This window comes from Limulus polyphemus, unplaced genomic scaffold (genome assembly GCF_000517525.1).
Source record: "Limulus polyphemus unplaced genomic scaffold, Limulus_polyphemus-2.1.2 Scaffold29, whole genome shotgun sequence".
Lineage (NCBI taxonomy): Eukaryota > Metazoa > Arthropoda > Merostomata > Xiphosura > Limulidae > Limulus > Limulus polyphemus.
Genome location: NW_013665639.1, coordinates 1097680 through 1116680, shown reverse-complemented (window position 1 = coordinate 1116680; position 19001 = coordinate 1097680). Strand labels below are relative to the sequence as shown.

At 34.4% G+C, this 19001-nt stretch overlaps 1 protein-coding gene across 6 annotated transcripts in view; it reads right to left on the bottom strand.

Annotated features, from left to right (window-relative positions):
• The window catches only part of LOC106459701 (GATA-binding factor 2-like), a 198236-nt gene that overhangs the window by 54120 nt on the left and 125115 nt on the right, over window positions 1-19001 (bottom strand). For 4 of the 6 annotated variants that reach the window (XM_013919352.2, XM_022386417.1, XM_022386429.1 and 1 more), the window contains 2 exons: window positions 17229-17571; window positions 3890-4570 (listed from right to left, as the gene is read on the bottom strand). In XM_013919352.2, the coding sequence (XP_013774806.1) occupies window positions 3890-4570; window positions 17229-17454 (907 nt within the window). In that variant the 5' untranslated portion in view covers window positions 17455-17571. Of the gene's footprint in view, window positions 1-3889; window positions 4571-17228; window positions 17977-19001 lie in introns of those variants that run through there. The other 2 variants (XM_022386436.1, XM_022386440.1) reach the window with 2 other exon arrangements.

Genomic DNA, 19001 nt, shown 5'->3' with positions numbered 1-19001 from the left:
ACATTTGCTGTTGTATTAAAGTTTTTCTTCATTACCCATTCAAGCCGTCTCCAGCCATTAGAAGTTCATTTCTATTAGTATAACATGGAGTTGAATAAAGTCCGCTCTATCAAATGTAACTTGGAGCTCAATAAAATCCCTTTCTGGCAACGTACCATACACCTCAATAAAACCAGTTCTTTAATTACGTAATGGAGTTCAATAATGCCCATTGCTATCAAGGTAAAAACTGAATTGAATTAACTCATTTATTCAATGTATTATGGAGTCTATTGAAATCTTCTCCGACAACGTACCATTGAGTTTAATTAAGTTCTTTCCTGTCAGTGTTCCATAAGTTTCCATAAAGTCAGTTCTGTCTTATACCTGTAAACTGAACAAAACTCATCTCTGTTAATGAACCATAAAGTAAATTCTATCAATGTGACATGGAGTATACTAAAATCCTTTCTCTTATTGTGTTATGGAGTTTAATAATAGCCATTTCTGTCACTGTATCTCGGATTTCGATAAAGTATCAAGTCCGTTTTTAGAAGTATTGTGGCGTTTACCTCAATGAAGACCATAATTTCAAATTACTATGGAGTACAATTAAGTCCTTATGTCAATGTATCCTTAAGTTTAAACATCTTCTGTGGTACCATAGAATACAATAACGTCTGTTCTGCCACTTCATTATAGAGTTTAATAAAAAAAAGTTACTGCTAATGTTTCAACTTCTGTCATTAGTCCTAGAATTAAAATTTGGGTCCTAAAGAAATATAAACCAGGCAAATAAATAAACAGACAAACATAAAAGCAAATATATTTCCAATATTGCATTTAATTCTAATAATTACTGCTAGCGTTTCTTATGTATTTTACACAGAAAATGGGTGATTTCATCGAATCTCTTTGGCCAGTTCTTTACACTGAGTGATATAATAGGAAAATACATAAAACTGCTCAGTATGATGCAATATCTAGCTCACCTCCGTGGCTCAGCGGTAAGTTTGGCAGTTTGAAACGCTACAATTCGGAGCTCGATCTCGCGGTAGGTACAGCACAGCTTTGTGTTAAACAACAAATAAACACACAATATGTGGCCCATACCAGTAGTGAACATTATATAAACAAATCGGTAATTTGAGGGTTAATGGGTCCGTCATGGCCAGGTGGTTAGGGCGCTTGACTCGCAATCTCGCCCAAGAGTTGGCAGTGGGTGGTTATGACTAGTTGCCTTCCCTCTAGTCTTTCACTGCTAAATTAGGGACGGCTAGCGCAGATAGCCCTCGTGTAGCTTTGCGCGAAGTTAGAAAAAATACCCCAAATTTCAGGGTTAATGAGCAATGTATCAAAAATACTGATTATAATTAAATTGTATAAAAACAACATCATCACCATTACCCTAACAATGTTAACACTAACAGCCAAAAGTGAGACATGTACTATGTTAAAATAACGTTTAATGTGGAAACTGAAGCTTACTCATCTAAAGCATCTGCCTCAGGTTCGAGGGTTTCCCAGTTTCAATTTTCACTGATTTAGAAAACTTCTGAATTGTTAGCGGATTGTTAAGCAGAGTCGACTATATTAGAATTGTAGTTTCGGCCTCTGTGATGAAAGCCTCAACATACAGACCAAACGTCGTTCACATCTGTATGTAGCCTATAACGCTTTAAACCCGTATGTATTGAAAATTAAGGTGGATTTGTAAAAGATAGAACTAATTTTTGAAGTAAAGTTCTGAGCTTTGTCGTAACAATATATAAGTTTGATATTTTGTTTGTTTGTAATTAAGCACAAAGCTACACAATGGGCTATCTGTGCTCTTCCCCCCACGAGTATCGAAACCCGGATTCTAGCGCTGTAAGTCCGTAGACATACCGCTGTGCCACTGGGGTGGGGGGGCTTGATATTTTGATAAATCACTAATGAACTGCGCTTTTAACATACAATCAAGATGCAGAGTGCTATTACTGGTTTGTGTGACACAAGTTAATCAATAGCTCTCTTCCATATAATTATTCATGGTTTCTCTCCCTTCGCTCGAAGTTTCCACTTAAGATGTAGAAATCCCTCGATGTACCTAATTTCTAGTATAAGGGTTGTTATGGTGTTGGTGCCTTAAAAGGTAAAGCCTGATTATAACGAATTATATTTGTAATAGTACACTAGTATCAAGTTTATTGTATTTTTAAGTATTACATTCTTTATTCGGTCTCTTTGGATTTTTCCCCGAAGAGAAGAGTAATTCAACTACACCATGTTTGCCATATTAATTGCCTACGCCGCGTTTTGTTCAATACCATGTTTGTTCTATTCCAGCCGGACTGATGATTTCTAGTATTAACAGAAAAGTTATGTTTTATGCATAAGAATTCTCACAAACTTGTGAGTTTTAAATCAATGAAAGTACTAAGTATGCGAAAATAGTGATTATTTTTACAAATTGTTACTTCTGTTTTAAAGATAGGCATAAATTAAAATGATATCTAAGGTCATTGATCCGCTTTTGAGTTTTCGTGCTAATTTAAGGAATCACGAAAATATTGTGAACCTATATTATGATAATTAATCTTTAAATGTCTGAACTAAACACGTCACAAAACTTTCTATTACCTCAGCTATAATGCTACCTAGCAAGAAGTAAAGCTGAAACTAAGGGTTCTGCGGTCCAATGATAACTACCTGTCAGGAGACTCAATGAGTGATTTATGTGAGGCACAGGTTTCTGCCTATCATGAAAGCTTATAACAGTGCTGGATGTAAATAGAAAATTCGAGCTTCTACTAACCTTTGTTGAAGAATAATTTCATTTTGAAATTTTACCAATGATAATTAACATAGTTAAAGATCAATTAGAAAAGTGTAGTCATTTGATAAATCAAACATAATTACTTAGACCTCCAACAAGAGTCTAAATACTAAATTACCACTCATCTAAAATTATCTGTTCATTTAAGGGGTTGTCCTGTTAAGCGACTGTAAGACTTTTGGGAGACTTTAATGTCTGATAATCACTTTAACCAAATTCGCCGAGTGTGAAATATCTTTAACTGTAAATCAAGAATACATGAATCACTCATGTATATCTTGAGAAGATCTCAGGGATTTATAAACATAATCAACTAAAAAGTCATGATCATAGAGGACGACTGTAAAATATTGTACGCCAAAGCTCTGTTTAATGTGTGCAAAGTTTGAGAGCAATGATTTTAAAAGAAAGCTTTAATTACATTTCAAAATTCTTGAATAATAACTTCATGTTAGTAGACAATGTGTTAGTTCTTCAATTGAAGTATTTTTTTATCATGGATTGGTCAAAGGGTTTTCTAATTAGATAAGCAAAAAAATATAACATAACAGTAATTCAATGCTAAGTTAAGCAACAAATAACTTAAAAATAAAAGTACCTTTTCACGTGTAGCTTTTAAACACAGCTTACCAAATTCTATAAGCTTTACTACCATCTACCATAAACATATAACAAATATACTTGAATGTAGTCATATAGCATACCCATAAACGAGCCAGGTATAAGGTATTATTGTATTAGCATTAGTGTTAGACTCAGGTCAAATAAGCAACATGCTTTAACAAGTTAATGCATTTGTTAGTACAGACCTAGAAGTATTCATTTCCTTGATAGCAGATACTCAACATACAGTACAAGTTATATTAGAGAGATTTATTAGTATGGGTACACATAGATGCAGAGGAGAAGCTTCCAACATAGGTGTTATTGCCCGCCAGCTTGGATTCGGGTATTTCATATGCTATTAGTCATATAGCTTGAAACAAGAAGACTTATGAAATCAAGGATATTAGCGAGAGAGCAAAGGCCGAAAGAAGTAGACGGGGAAACATTGAAGGCAGTACACAGCTGCCTCAAAAATGTTCATCTTACCCGCGCTAGACCTTCCTTTTGTTCTTGGTTTGTTGCCAGAACTTGAGGACGTGGGGATAATGGGTGCTATGGAAGATTGTAATGATTTAGAGCCTAGAAATGGGCTAGTAGCGTGAAAGCTGTAGGTGGGTCCACAGAGATCTGCAGAAGGTGGGGGTCCAGCCGAATGAGCACCTGGGGCATAGGCGGGATAAGTGGGCATGGGATGGGCAGTTTGGTGGATGGGACTGAGGGACGAGGAGAAGCCAGTACTACCTTCTCTAGGCTTGCTACCAGAGCAGCTTGAGAGTGCGGAGCCTAATGTGATCATGCCGGCGACCGAGCCCTTTTCGTCCGATGTTCCAAATCCCGTGACAGCACCGCTGAAATCCATGCTCCCGGAACCGGCGCCCGTCACATTATCCGGCGTGGCATCCTTCGGAGGGGTTGGGGGAAAGCTGAACAAGTGTGGACTAGAGTGAGAAGGAAGGCTAGAAGAGCTGGGGACTGGGTGTGAAGCGGGATGCACCCCCAAAGGTGCTCCTGTTGGACTGGGATGATGAGGGGGCTTGCTTGTGAAAGGTGAACACCAGGCAGACCCATGTGCTGGATGTGGAACCATGGGCTTGGCTGTTTCTGTGATCCATGGGTGTAAAGGAGCGTGAAAATGTGGCCTGCAGACTTGGCCTCCTGAGACTCTGGCTGAGAAAAATAAAAGAAATATGCTTCAACAACAAAAGAAAAGTTCCTGAAACACTTTTTTTTTTCAAAAGAAAAAGCAAGAGAAATTGCCAATATAAGTTAAATGATTAATTATATTTGAACTAAATTTGTAATTATCCACGAACGTGATTGTATTTTGATATATTTGCTGTACTTATAAATTAACAAAGTTTTGTTAAAAGTTAGAAATATTAATTTAAGTACTCTACGGAAAGCTTAATATAAAGTAGATGATTGGTTTATTTGGTTTATCATCTAACTACTTGCAACCGATTTTGTTTGTTCAACGGCTTTTATAAAGCTGCCTTAGATATTACTGACCCTAAGTAGAAATTACTGTGGCCAAATTGCCGAAATCATCGTAGCAACACAACATGAGAAGTTTGTTTGCATGTAACCATTTTATCAAGTATTCTACTGGGAGAACTAGCACTTTCTAACCTAAAATAAATTAATTAGGAATATGCATAAAGATTCCAGTTTGTCATCATTTCATTGCTACATTTACAGGCTTACAATTCAATCCTCAAATTAATTTTATTACATCGAAAATCTAGCAATCAAAACTCGACTACAAAAGCTTAAAACCTTCTTCTTCAAAAGTAACCCCTGATGAAAGATAAGCCCCCTTTCCGAAAGCCTTTTGAATTTTTTATTATTATTGTTATAACATCTATTTACATATCCACCATGTTATGTTACAAATAGTCAAATCAACTAAATTCTAAGGGTTAATCAATATATATTTTATTTGCGATCAGTGGCTCGCGGAAAGAAGTGATAGAAGGTTTCTCATCTTCCATCCTGAATCTACAACATTTTCCGTGGTTTCTGCTCGAGAAATTCAGTTTAAGCATATATATCTTGCCAATAATATTTTAATACTCTTAAGTTTATTACTAAATAATGAAAAAAAAAGAACAAAATGTTAGATGATAACCGTAGTGCTCTGAGAAATTTCATTCATTGTAATTTAACCAACAAACAATTAATCAAATTTTGGGAGAAATTATACACTAAAGTAACAGAGATAGGATGCTCAACCATTCAAAATAAAAACATTGTTCATTTTCAATGTAAAGAAATTACTGTTAAGCTATATGCTTGTCGTATATTTTTTCACTGTAGCTTTATCAAACAAAAATATAAAATTTCAACTTGAAAACTCACTTAATTGTGAGCTTTGTTACAAGACCTTTGGACTCATTCTCGACATAGGCTTAAACAAGTGACACTTTTATCACAGTACAGACACATAGTGTTGATTGGAATGTCCGGTATATCTATTTTTATTTTTTGTTATTTATAACTTAATTTTTTGTTTATCATTTCAATGATTACTTTGCATTGTTATGTTATATCATGTGGATTTAGGACAAACACAAGCCTAGTGGGTTGGTCGAACCTCGTGAAGTATTATTGGGTTTATGGCCGAAAACATAGTTAGCAGCGAGTGTATCCAACTAATTGAACAGTGCATTCTAATTTTTATAAATAGTATAGGTTGAACATTAGTTAGGTATGTTCATTAATAGGTATATATTTTTAGACCTTATCCACGTATATAGCTTGCTTTGATCAGAAATTAATATTAATTCGGCGTGTAAACTGTAAACTACAGATTGAATTTGCCCTCTTTCAGGAAAAATAAATAGCACATGCTAGATTTTGTAAACTTATACAAAACCTAGCAGTTCTTAATATGCGTGTTTTCCTTTCTTACTTTGTTCAAACGCTTAACTATTCCCAGTTTTGAGCTATACAACTCTATTTCTGGACGAAGTTTTACGAGAACAGATCAGCCTCAGTGCCATACAGTATCACATAAGGTTACTAAATCGACAACATACAGTATCACTCAGGGTTACTAAATCGACGCCATACAGTATCACTCAGGGTTACTAAATCGGCACCATGCAGTATCACTCAGGGTTACTAAATCGGCACCATGCACTATCACTCAGGGTTACTATATCGGTATTTAACATCACTTTTGCCCCTTACTTTGTTATTTATTACGTTATAAAGATAGCTAAATGTTCATTAAAATCGTTGGCAGTGTGTTCTTTTGACGTAGGTGCCTTCTTTACTTTAACGAAAGGCCGAGAAACTTTCGACCCCTGACCACTGCTTGCTCAGAAAAGACTGTATCGCATGAGACTAGCAAGTGTGCTTCTGTCGTTTTTTTATATCTTCACCTGTAACCGCTTTATTGGCTGGGATTGATTTTCAAAAAGACAAGTTTACGACTTGACTGTCTATGCCGAGAAAGCATTTAAAAGCCTCCAGCTTTACCAAAGTGGCACACAAATTATGAAACTTCAGCCGTCGCAGCCAGAATAAGCTGAATTATGTCCTGTGCCAGAGGCGGGCAAAAGGGGATGTTGTGTTGTCGTTGGCGGGAGAGACCCCGCGGGGCTCGTCCTTGTCCTCGCTCACTTGCAACGCCTCGAATTGTTCAAGGGGTGGCGCCTGTTGCTTGGTCTATAAAGAAGCTTCCGTAGGCCTGGTGGGAAGGCTTTGTAGAGTTGTCTATTTCTGTTTGCCAACTCTCCATGAGGTTCTATACAGCTATGGAGGTAGACATATGTTAGCTCTAACGTAAAGCGAAACATGCTTCGCATTAAATAGACCATAGCCTAAGAAATAAAATAAGAAACTGACACTTTACATTCAAATCATGTGGTCAGTTTATGCGTTTCGTGTAATGCATTTACTTACAGTACGAAAAAACAACATAAACACAAAGCTACAGTATTTCCTGGAAAACAAAACTTAACATAGTAACATCATTATACTGAAACATCTAATATAAAATATTTTCTTCTCTCTCTCCATAACTTTCTGTCAACCTACCAGTCTATGTCTATAAATTATCATATACTTTTTATCTAAAATTGGCTTTAAACACAATTAGTTAGTCTAATTGTGCAACTAATCTGATCGCAACATGTGTGACATTTCATATTAATTACGAAGAAATAATGGTAGTTATTGTTGTTGTTTTCGTGAAGTAGGATTGAATGAGCCAGCTATCGGCGAACTATGCAACTATTATGGTACTTATCACCATATTGAAGGTAGCTAATGTGGCCATGTTTAGCATTTTAAAATAAGTTTAATATTATTGTTTTTATAGCTTTCTATAATGAATAATTTTTGACATTGAATAATCCTAGTTATACCGGTATATGAAACTAGCTGAGATAATTTTTAGTTTTTGGTGTATGTCAGTAGCTTGCTTAGTTGAGTATTTATTGATAATCTAAACTGTTGCAAATGTTCAGCTTCTTCAAGTCTTAATTCAGTGCTAAGAAACTACAGAATGTAGATTTACAATATGTGTGACAGTACTTGAAACTTTCAACTTTCCCTTAATGCAGGGAAGACGATACGTTCAGTTAATTACAAGTGTTTATTATCCAACTGCGAAACAAAATGAACTAGATATCTCACATTGAAATTGCATTGCATCATCAAATTCTAAATATTCTAAAAATCAGCGGCAAAAGTCCTGATTACGTGCTCAGAAAAAAGAGAGCAAGGAATGTGTATTGACTTAGACACAAGAAAGTAATACTCCTCCCTGGAGGCCTTTTTACCAATTATCATACGTATCGAATTCAAGAATTTGTGACAGACCCACGAACTTGACAAAACAGTATGTCGAAAAAAGCCTGTATCACATATACAAGTACAGTTAAGTCTTGTGTTAGTGATCTGATACTTTGTCTCTAAGACGATCACTTTCCGTTAGGCTATGACCAACCGTGATCGTGTTGCGTCGCGGGTTACAGTTACCGAATACAGGACGGGTAGGCACGCGACTCGACTGCGACAGGACATGACAAAAAAGGGGAAATTCTCGAAACAGTCATGCTAGTTACAGCTACGATTATTTCTAGGAATGTTCTCCGCTCTTTTCTAGGAAATCATATTGATCAACAGTTGGCTTTTTTAAAAACTGGCCTCACTTTAAAACAATTCTTTAACTAGAGATTGCTAACTTTGCTACACTTAGCACAATGGATAAGCTGCATGATATCTGAATTACCGCTAAGCTATTTGTAGGACTAACTCTACCATGCAAATGTATAATACCTCATTCGAACTTGCTTGTTGAACGTGATATTCTTGGTCAGTCCAATCAAGCAACGCGGATTTATTTTTCGACGGAATATAATTTAGCAAATCATCATTGTTTGCTGTCTTTAATACAGCAACATATTGTGACATATATTATTATATTAAAAACAAAACTGGTAGTTGTTGCCTAATGTATACCATTTGCGCCAGTTTATTTAAATCCTTCTTTACTGGTCATTAGTTAGTTATAATTTATGCTTAATTCTACACTCCATGCCCCTTTCGCGTGCCTAAGTTGACACGACCTTGAACCAATGATATATTTACAGTTCTAACCTCGAACCCAGTTGACAACCAGTGTTTGAGAAAGCTATTAACCAGACCTACAGATATGGCAAGACAAGCAGTAAAATGAACATAAACATCAGTGAGAAATGTGAAGATTTAAATTAAAAGATAAATAGTTCCAAACGTGCTGTTCAAGCCGCCTGACTCATCTATTCAAATATCTTCTCTAAATCACTTATAAACAATCTCTGCTTAATGCTAGAGAATGAAAGTTTATTTTGTCGCTAAAATGAATAGTTTATTTATATATATTTGTTTGGAGAAGCGGAGAATAAGTAATTTCAACAGCTTCGTAATTAATCTCTGTGTACTAATGTAAGTAATTTTTCATTTATAGAAAATAACAAAAAACACCATGAAATTCATACTCAAACACGCCAGCATACAAAGTCATTTATCAATATTTTACAGGCATGTAATGCATATTTGAGTTAATTAATTAATAATTTTTTTCAAATACTTGACCACTGATGACCATTCCCCATGAATGCGCACATTTTTACTTTCGTTAATATGAATAGGTCAAACAAATGCTGTCGGTGGGCAATAAAGTTTAAATGATTGATTAAATGTTTATGATTATTGATTTAGGCGGAAAACTTAGAAATTTTAATAATTTCTCTCCGTAAACAACAGAAGCTGAATTATAGAATGATAGGAGATAGCCACAATAAACAAACTTTAGATGTTATTTTACAGTTACTTTAAACATGAACTTTACGGTGGATTTGAACAGCTATAATGTTTAACAACTCTACCCAAAAACAGATGAAGAAAAAAAGCTAAAACGTGTTTTTGTATGTTACACGTCTTGCGCGTATGTATATTTCACGATACGGTCAGTTGTGTATATAGAATAGTCTGACTTCTTCAGAGTACTGCAGTTTTTGTAATCACGAGAAAGTCAATAAAAATGTATACATAAAATATTTATATTCATTTCGAAACGATGAATTATCATTTACACACTCATAACATTATTTATAAAAAAAAAATAAGTGTCCGTCTCTGAATACAGATAAAACTGGAATGTAAAAAATACGATAATAAAGGAAGTAAAATAGAAGTAAATCGATTCATTCAGTAAAATTATTACATTGAAAAAAACTAATAAGGAATGTCACGGGAAAGGATAGCGAAACGTATTTCGTCTTGTTTTTTTTTCATTTTGGAAAAGCGCTCAAGTGAAACGAAGACAAAAATCACCCTCGAGGTAAATGTTATCATGAATGTGAGTAAAGAATTATTGAAAATCCCAGCACTTGGAAAAGCCAAACATCGGAAGCAACTCATCCATCCATCAGTGTATCAGAGTTGTAAGGTGAATAGTTGATAGAGAAAATGATAGTACTTCGGCTTTCTTAAAAGTTCAGAAACATTATACGGAAGCAAATATGAGATAAGAGCTGTGTATATTTCTTGTGTTTATTTAGTTTAACCTTACATATTTTCATGTTCGAGAAATAACACTCAAAACAACCGATACTTTTCTTCGATTGTTTATAAGTGATCATTACGCGTATTTATAAGTCCCGATATTTTTATTCCTAAATCAAGCTCATCGTGTAAGTGTAAATTTCTGAGCTACATGTCATTTCTGCTAATGTTATTAATCTTTTTTATATACCGAAATAAATATCAGGTTAAAAGTGCTATGATAGAAAGAGAAATATAACTTGAGTATTGCTTGAACGCGTAATGTTTCAGTGCATAAAAAAGAGCTATGTAATAAAGGGTATTGTTAGCGAATAAATGTTATTGCATATCGGTAATGTTTTCATTTAAATTAAAAGTTTAAACGAAGTTTGTGTCTGACATTCGTTGCAGACATTTGTTAACTTCCTTATCTTTTTTCAATACCGTAGAAACTTTCAATAAGGAATAATGATAAATAAATCTGTTGTTTTGGCAAGTCCTCATCTGATGAATTACAGTATAGATTTTTTTTATCAAAATTAAAAGCTATTTGGTTGTAATATATGTAAATGTAATAAGACTTTTCCACAGTAAAACAATTAAAAACGCTATGATTCATTTTCATCAGCAATAAACGTGGTTGTGTTATAAGATCTATGTATAGAGAGGTAACGAACTCCATACAGTATATATAGAGTGAAGTAAGCATATTCATAACAAATATATATATATATAGGAAATACATTAACTGGTGAAGTTATGTTTCTAAATGAAAAAGCTAATGCATTCGGACCAGGAAACAGTGATTCAAAATCTATTGAAAATTTTCAACTTCCTCTTTGTATACATATACATATATTCTGATGTCACTACTCGGTAATCTCCTGAAATAAAATGACAAAATTCAGATAAACCTATTTATGAACAGTGGTACATATAATCATTACTAGAGTTCAGTTTGTCATATAAGGAGAAAAAAAAAACAAACAAAAAAAAACAGTATAAATTGACTCAAAAAGACACAAGTGTAGCTTACGAAGTGTTCATTTCCACTTTTCAATAACAGCTAATTTAAACGTTTATATAGTGGTTTTGTTTTTGTTTTACAACAATGGAAAACTGTGGGAACATATTACTGGACGATGCAGATTAGCAACGAAAACATAGGATATAATCTAGTTGGTAATTAGGATATGGTAATAACAATAATTAGAAGCTAACAAAACTTGTATGTGTTTTGATTAGCAACCATATAATTAATATTTGACAAGGACACTACATAATTTTTTTTCCCTCGGAAAAATTCATATTTTAGGTTTGAAATATAAATCATGTGTATAAATCGACCCTCACAAAGCCATATGTTTTCTGTTCTTTCCTTCCCTGACATAATTTTGACAGTTCAAACGTGCGTTTTTACTTTACCACCAATTTGATAATTACTTCAACAATGGTAGATTTCAGTAAGATCTCTCTGCTACGTGATAACTGATACTTTTGTACATGTAAACCACGTTTTTTCTTCATGCCCGCAAATACGGCATGAGGGTTTTCTCTTGAGAAATTCGTAAATGTAAAAGGACGCCCGCTTAGTTGCGTCCAAAGCTAATTTAATTTCTAAACATTTTTCGTGTCCGATACTCTTTTCAATCTTCCACCCATGATTTGATGAACGAGGTTTCTGGAAATTAGATTAATGTAAAATTGTACAAAGCTCTTGTGAGTCAGAAATCTAAACTACGAGGGAACACAGATAACATACTGTGATAGTGCTATGATATACAGTTTATAAATTATACAAGGAAGTACTGCTGAGAAACAGGGAGGAGAGTTACTGTGAATTTGTATAATACATTTCTGGAAAAACGGTAAACGTAGCGCATTTTTTATTTTGACATGTGAGTGTCCATTTAAAATCATCTTCTTTTGCGTGTGTATATGTAACCAAGCATTCGATATTCTTAATTTCAGCTGTTTACGGGGATTGTTGACATTTATCTACAGTATGTATAGATGCTTAGTTGTCATTTCTTTTAATTTTAATCTCTTTCTTTCTATGTATACAAACAGAACTGTTGCATATAATGTCTTAATGCGAACTGTTTGAGGTTTGTGTTTAACACTTATTTTTAGCATATATGCATGCTCGTTTTTGTATAATGTAAAAATATCGCGCAACGAAGGGAAAACGTTTCAAAACTCATCCTTTAATGAGTAATATCATTTTTATTCATACATCTTCATTTGAGTTTCTTACTAATTGCAAAATGTCTGAAGAATCCACAGAGGGTTTGCGCGCCACGGCGTTGAAGAAGAGTGTATTCAGCTGATTATTAAGGGTTTGGGCGCCACGGCGTTGAATAAGAGTGTATTCAGCTGATTTTATTATGGGTTTGGGTACCACGGCGTTGAAGAAGAGTGTATTCAGCTGATTATTAAGGGTTTGCGCGCCACGGCGTTGAAGAAGAGTGTATTCAGCTGATTATTAAGGGTTTGCGCGCCACGGCGTTGAAGAAGAGTGTATTCAGCTGATTATTATACATAATCTCATATGGTAGTCTAGTGTTTGCTTGTATTTTTACATTTTGTGACATAAAATACATGAAAGGATGTATTATGATTTCTGACTATATCTGCAGAAAGTTTTACCCACCTTTTTGAAACTGCGCAACTACGACCGTTTTAACTTTCGAACAGGTGTTTTAGAAGTTTAATGAATACAAGAAAAAAACACACGAAATTCCGTATTCCTCAGTTGTGAGTGTTAATTATACTTTACAATCATTTCAGATAAGAAATCATTGTTTCGAAGTTTTCAAATAGCTGTTTCCAAATGCTTTATATTAATACTCTAGAATTAAATTTATCTAACCCTTGACAGTGTAAATCTCAAAGTCATTCATTTGTTTATTTAATGCCCCTCAGTGCACCTGTGAGGCCTAGTTTTATTTGTTTTGTAACATGTGTAGTTGACATGGAGCAGAGGGGGATACACATTGGAGTGAATTCTTTGTTCATCCTATTTGTTTGTGAGTAACTTCTCGGTTTACTAACCAAATCTTAACATTTTATTGCCATCGTTTAACATAAAGCCACTTGTGAGTTCTTTTCCATGCTTGTTTTGTAAAAGCCTTTTATAGGCTGCTTACAGAAAGTGTTTTTCTGTATCACTATCGCTGACTTGCTGGGCAGGAGCCCCTGCTGAATGTAAACAGTCTTGCTGTAGGTTAACCCTGGCCTTTCTGAAGCGAACATTACAAACCAGCTTGACAATATGGTTAAGTTTTGACAAGCGGGTTGCACTATTGTGATTAAAGTTTAATTTCGGGTTGTCAGCTCTTTCCGTAGTAGAAGGAGGTGTACACACACCAGGGGTGTCAGAATCATTTTCTGCTCTTCAAATACTATTATAGTCACTCAAAGAGAAGAAACCTTTACCTCCCTTACACCACGCAATTAGCACTTCGTTTTACGTGTTTCAACAAAGAAATACACCACGCAATTAGTACTTTCGTTTTATGTGTTTCAGTAAAGGAATACACAGCGCAGTTAGCACTTTTCATTTGCCTATTAATCCTTACTACTTAGTTAATTTCACTTCTTTATTAATCAATTTTAATCCAAAGTCAAACATCAAACATTTATTTGCTTCACATATAACAGTTTGTTTCCTTCAGCATATCATATCCTTAAGATACAAACTTATATTTTTGCAGTAATTTATATAAATCCAAAATATTATCTTCATAGAGAGGACTAAATGCTGTTTTTGGTAGTAAACAATGCCAAAACTTTAAAAGCATTTTTGGGTTTGTGATTAAAATAGCCGATTAAAGCGAGGGTACCCGACTGACGATTGAGCTGGACCACTATAATTTGTTTTAATACGAATGTATGCATAGATTGAGTCCATGTGTGTGTGGAGAAGCATAAATATATACACGTGTGTATATATAAATAACAATATATGATTGCACAGAAGTGAGTCTGTGTATGCATTGTCTTGTATAATTGAAAAGTTTGATCAATGAGTGTGTGTAGGGATTGTTGAATACAGCTGAGAAATATGATCTTGATTTCGCACATCTTTCTGTCAGTTAACATTACTTTTAAATACACAATGGAACAGAAGTTTTTATACACTTAATTAGTTTTAATTTTATCACAAGAATTATGTAATGGTTAAAGATATTTTCAGTTGAATAGTTTTACAGTTGCTGCAAGAAACAGACACTTGTAAACTATTGACACGAACATAATTTTGAAGATATCAGTAAGAAATGCTAGTTTTAAAGGAAACATGTTATATATATATCCATTTATGGCAAGAGTAACGTGTTATTCTTCATTATAGATGTTAAAAACTTAAAAATAACGAATGTTACAATCAGTCTACTGGAACGCTATTTTTACTTCGCAGTAACAGAAGAACAAACGAATACCCATGAAAAACTGTATGATAATACTAATTAAATTAACAACAGAACTAATTCATAAGGTGTAAATGATAAATTATTAATTTCGAGCTTGCTAATTGATATCTTTGAATAAATGAATCACAAGAGGAATACAAATTATTCATTTGTGAAGTAAACTATTACCCATACACCCCTCTATAATTATACAAATTATTTGTGTGTGAAGAAATCTATCACCCATACACCCTCTATAATTATACAAATTATTCATTTGTGAAGTAAACTATTACCCATACACCCCTCTATAATTATACAAATTATTCGTGTGTGAAGTAAACTATTACCCATACACCTCTATATAATTATACAAATTATTCGTGTGTGAAGTAATCTATTACCTATACACCCCTGTATAATTGTACAAATTATTTGTGTGTGAAGTAATCTATTACCCATACACCCCCTCTATAATTGTACAAATTATTAATTTGGGAAATAAACTATCACCCATACACCCGTCTATAATTATACAAATTATTCGTTTGTGAAGTAAACTATTACCCATACACCTCTCTATAATTATACAAATTATTCGTTTGTGAAGTAAACTATTACTCATACACCTCTCTATAATTATACAAATTATTCGTTTGTGAAGTAAATTATTACCCATACACCTCTCTATAATTATATGAAGTAACGATCCAACTTCTTTAACCACTTAATACTGCTTATCATTTTATTTCTCCAACACAGTAATACTTACTTGTATTTTAACAAAACAATGGTAATAATAAAATAAGCAGTGGTTGTTTGAAAGTTGTCAGGCATAATTGACGATAACAAAGACGGTTAAATACTTAGTAAAACACTTATTGTATAACACACTTAACATAGCTGACTTCTTGATAAAAGACCGGTCTATTGAATAATTAAAATTAAGTTCAATAATGACATTTTTTCCCCTTTCGGATGTTTCAATTCCTTGTTGTATTTTCTTTTATTCAGTTTCATCAGCCATAATTCAGCCGATAAACTTACAAATATGCGCTGTATAAAAAACAAATAATGTTTATGCTCTTTTCACTCTTAGCTATTCACGTTACGTATATCACTTTATACATATATATATCTTAAGCAACATTTACAATCTTAACCCTTTATCTAATATATTACGATGTAAGCACTATTCATATTGTTAACCGTTTACATTATATTTAACCGCTAATATATTTTAAGCAATAATCCCAATGCTAAACCCTTATCTTACATATAACCGTTAACATATCGTAAGCACAATTCATATTTTAAAATTGTCCTCTCGCGTGTTAAAGATAGTTTAAACATTATCCACGTCCCCTAACATATTTCTCATTGTGCATATTTTAGTAAGAATACAACTTAAGTTATTCACGTCCCCTAACATATCTCTCATAATGTATCGTTTAGTATGTATACAACCTAAGTTATTCGCGTCCCAACAACTACAACTTAAGTATGTTTCACATTCTTAACACACACACACATATATATATGGATATATGGGTTTTTATTTAAACACAATACTTTAACACTAACTTGTTCATCTGTAAATTATTAACTCAGTTATTTGTTGTTCTTACTAATATATGATATGAAACTAAGCGAACACTTGGTATTAAAACGGTAACCTGAATAAATTTGAGAAATTAAGTACTTGTATCCAAATATCTTAAAAATATAAAAAATGACATGTATATCTTATCTTAGCTTATGCATTAGTACATAGTAAAATGTTCCTCAACTAGTGAATCTTTCGTAAGACAATGTATTGTGTATATCCATTTGTAATTCAACTGTAAAATATCAATTTTAGTCTGTAACAAATCAATGATTAGCTGTGTTATGCCTCATACACAATATTTATGTATACTTCACAACTTTCTACATCAAATGTAAAAAATAATACAATTATTATTACCTTTACAACTCGAAGTCACTTTAGTGTACTTTAACTTGAAAATAAATATTAACTCATTCTTGAGTAATACGAACAGAACGTTCATCGTATTTTAACCTGTTCACACAGTAACTGTACAACACTTACAACAATGTAAAAAATATTAGTCTAACCAATCTGAACTTGTAAGTTGTATACAAAATTTAAAATAATTATTGTTGTATCTAATTTTTTTAGTCATATATAACTTGATAACTATAAAGCCTTAATTATTCGATGTGCACATTTAATCTCGTGGATAATGGTATATAATGACTGAAAAAAACAAGAACATTTTTACTTACACAGTAAGTCAATATGTCATCATATCATAAGGAATAAGGTAGCTTTAAGGAGCAAGTTATGACACTTAGGAAGCAAACAAACTTACCATGTGGTGTTCTGTAACCGTGAACGGCTCTAGCAGCTGCTGGACTCGCATAGTAACTCGCAGGGTTTACGGGGTTTCCGTTGCTGTCCAGAGAATGGAAGAAGACGTCCACATCGTCTGGAGCAAGCAGGTTGCCAGAGCCATCCAGTCCGGTACCCATACGGGGTCCGTCATAGGCCCATCGGTGTGCTGCGGACTGGCCTTGCTCTGCGGAGGCCATGTCCATAGCAGCTCGCCCGTACGTTTGTTGGAAATCCACGATGAAGGAGGAAGGAAGGGCGCCCAGGCTGAAGCGGTTCAACAGGAGACCCTGTACCGTGGCGGTTTTGTCACTCTCCGAATTCTATACCAGGAGAAAGCGATAAATGTTTAACTCGAACTAGGAAGAAGCTAGCGAAATGTTTCCATTTCGAGTGTCTTGTTGCTTTAAAGTTACAGGCTAGAATGTCATAAGTTTTTTGTGCTGATTAATAATAGTTAATTGTTTATTACATATCACGCTAATACACAGCGAGATTTGTTAATTTATCTTCCTCGACTAAAAATCCATAATTTCAATAACTCGTAACCGTACGATCAACAAACAAGTTTATCTCCATACTTTGACGTAAACAAACACTACACGCCACGCGCTATTGAGAGTCACATGTACCGCAGCGCCGTTCAAACCAGAGCTCTGATGGATAGCGAAAACTACACTCACTCGTGCACAGCTAATTCTGCTGCTCTGTTGTCTCTAGTGTTGGTTGCGCCCTTTTGCCAAGGCTTGCCAAACTGATACAACCCGCTATACAACTGGGAGTGTCGCGCTTCTCCTGGCGCCAGGGTGTTAGCCATGTGAATGCTACGTCTGGCCCCTCGAGTTTAAACCATCCAATCAACGAACATCTATTATTTAAAAGCATAACAAAGAGGACGGAGCAGACGTAAGGGATAATGTTAGATTGGTTAGCTTTTCCCGACATGCAGGCTAAGCCTATCTGTGGTTGTCAGTCATACCTGAGTTCCGCCCCTTTACAGTAATAACTAATTAAGAGAACAATGACGCATTGAGGCCTTATTCAAAATGTCTGACACATTTAGTTTTTCAACAGGACTCATCCTATTTGGGCAATGAACTAAGGCCCGAAACGAAGGAAATTGTCGCTTAAAAACCATTGGTTAAGGCCCACGATGATGTTGCTTGAACTGCACTAAAGTGATCTTAGGTTGTTAACTGGTTTGTTTATCGAAGTTAAAATCAATGGAAAGGCAGGAGGAGGGGCTATATGAAAACCATGCATAGCGAGTAAACTCTCCTTAGATTTATAGTCGAAGGGTCACGCTTTTGCTGAAGAAGGGTAACCTTCACACCACGATTTTCGCCATCCAGATCATTGCCCATTGTTCACGTTTGGTGGTGGTGCCGATTTAATGGCATTACTCAAATTTTTGAGCGTTAAAGTATCACGTTGCTGACAAGCAAAATAACGAGGGAAGTTTCGAATAATAAATTATCAAGTTAACATGGTACATGTGACGTTTTCTATCAGTTTTTATTGTTTGGACGATACTTTTTTATTGGGACTACTGGCGTGAGAAAAGCTAAAGTAGTAAGAGAGCTCGTCACGTGTCACACTCAGAAGTAACACATAGATTCATATCTTAAAGGAACGCATAAAACTCTCATACATGTTGTAGGCCTTCCAGATATCAAAACTGTCTACAGTAAGTTTGGAGTTAAACACAGTGAAATTTATAATAATCATATTTTCTGTTATCCGTGTGTATCTT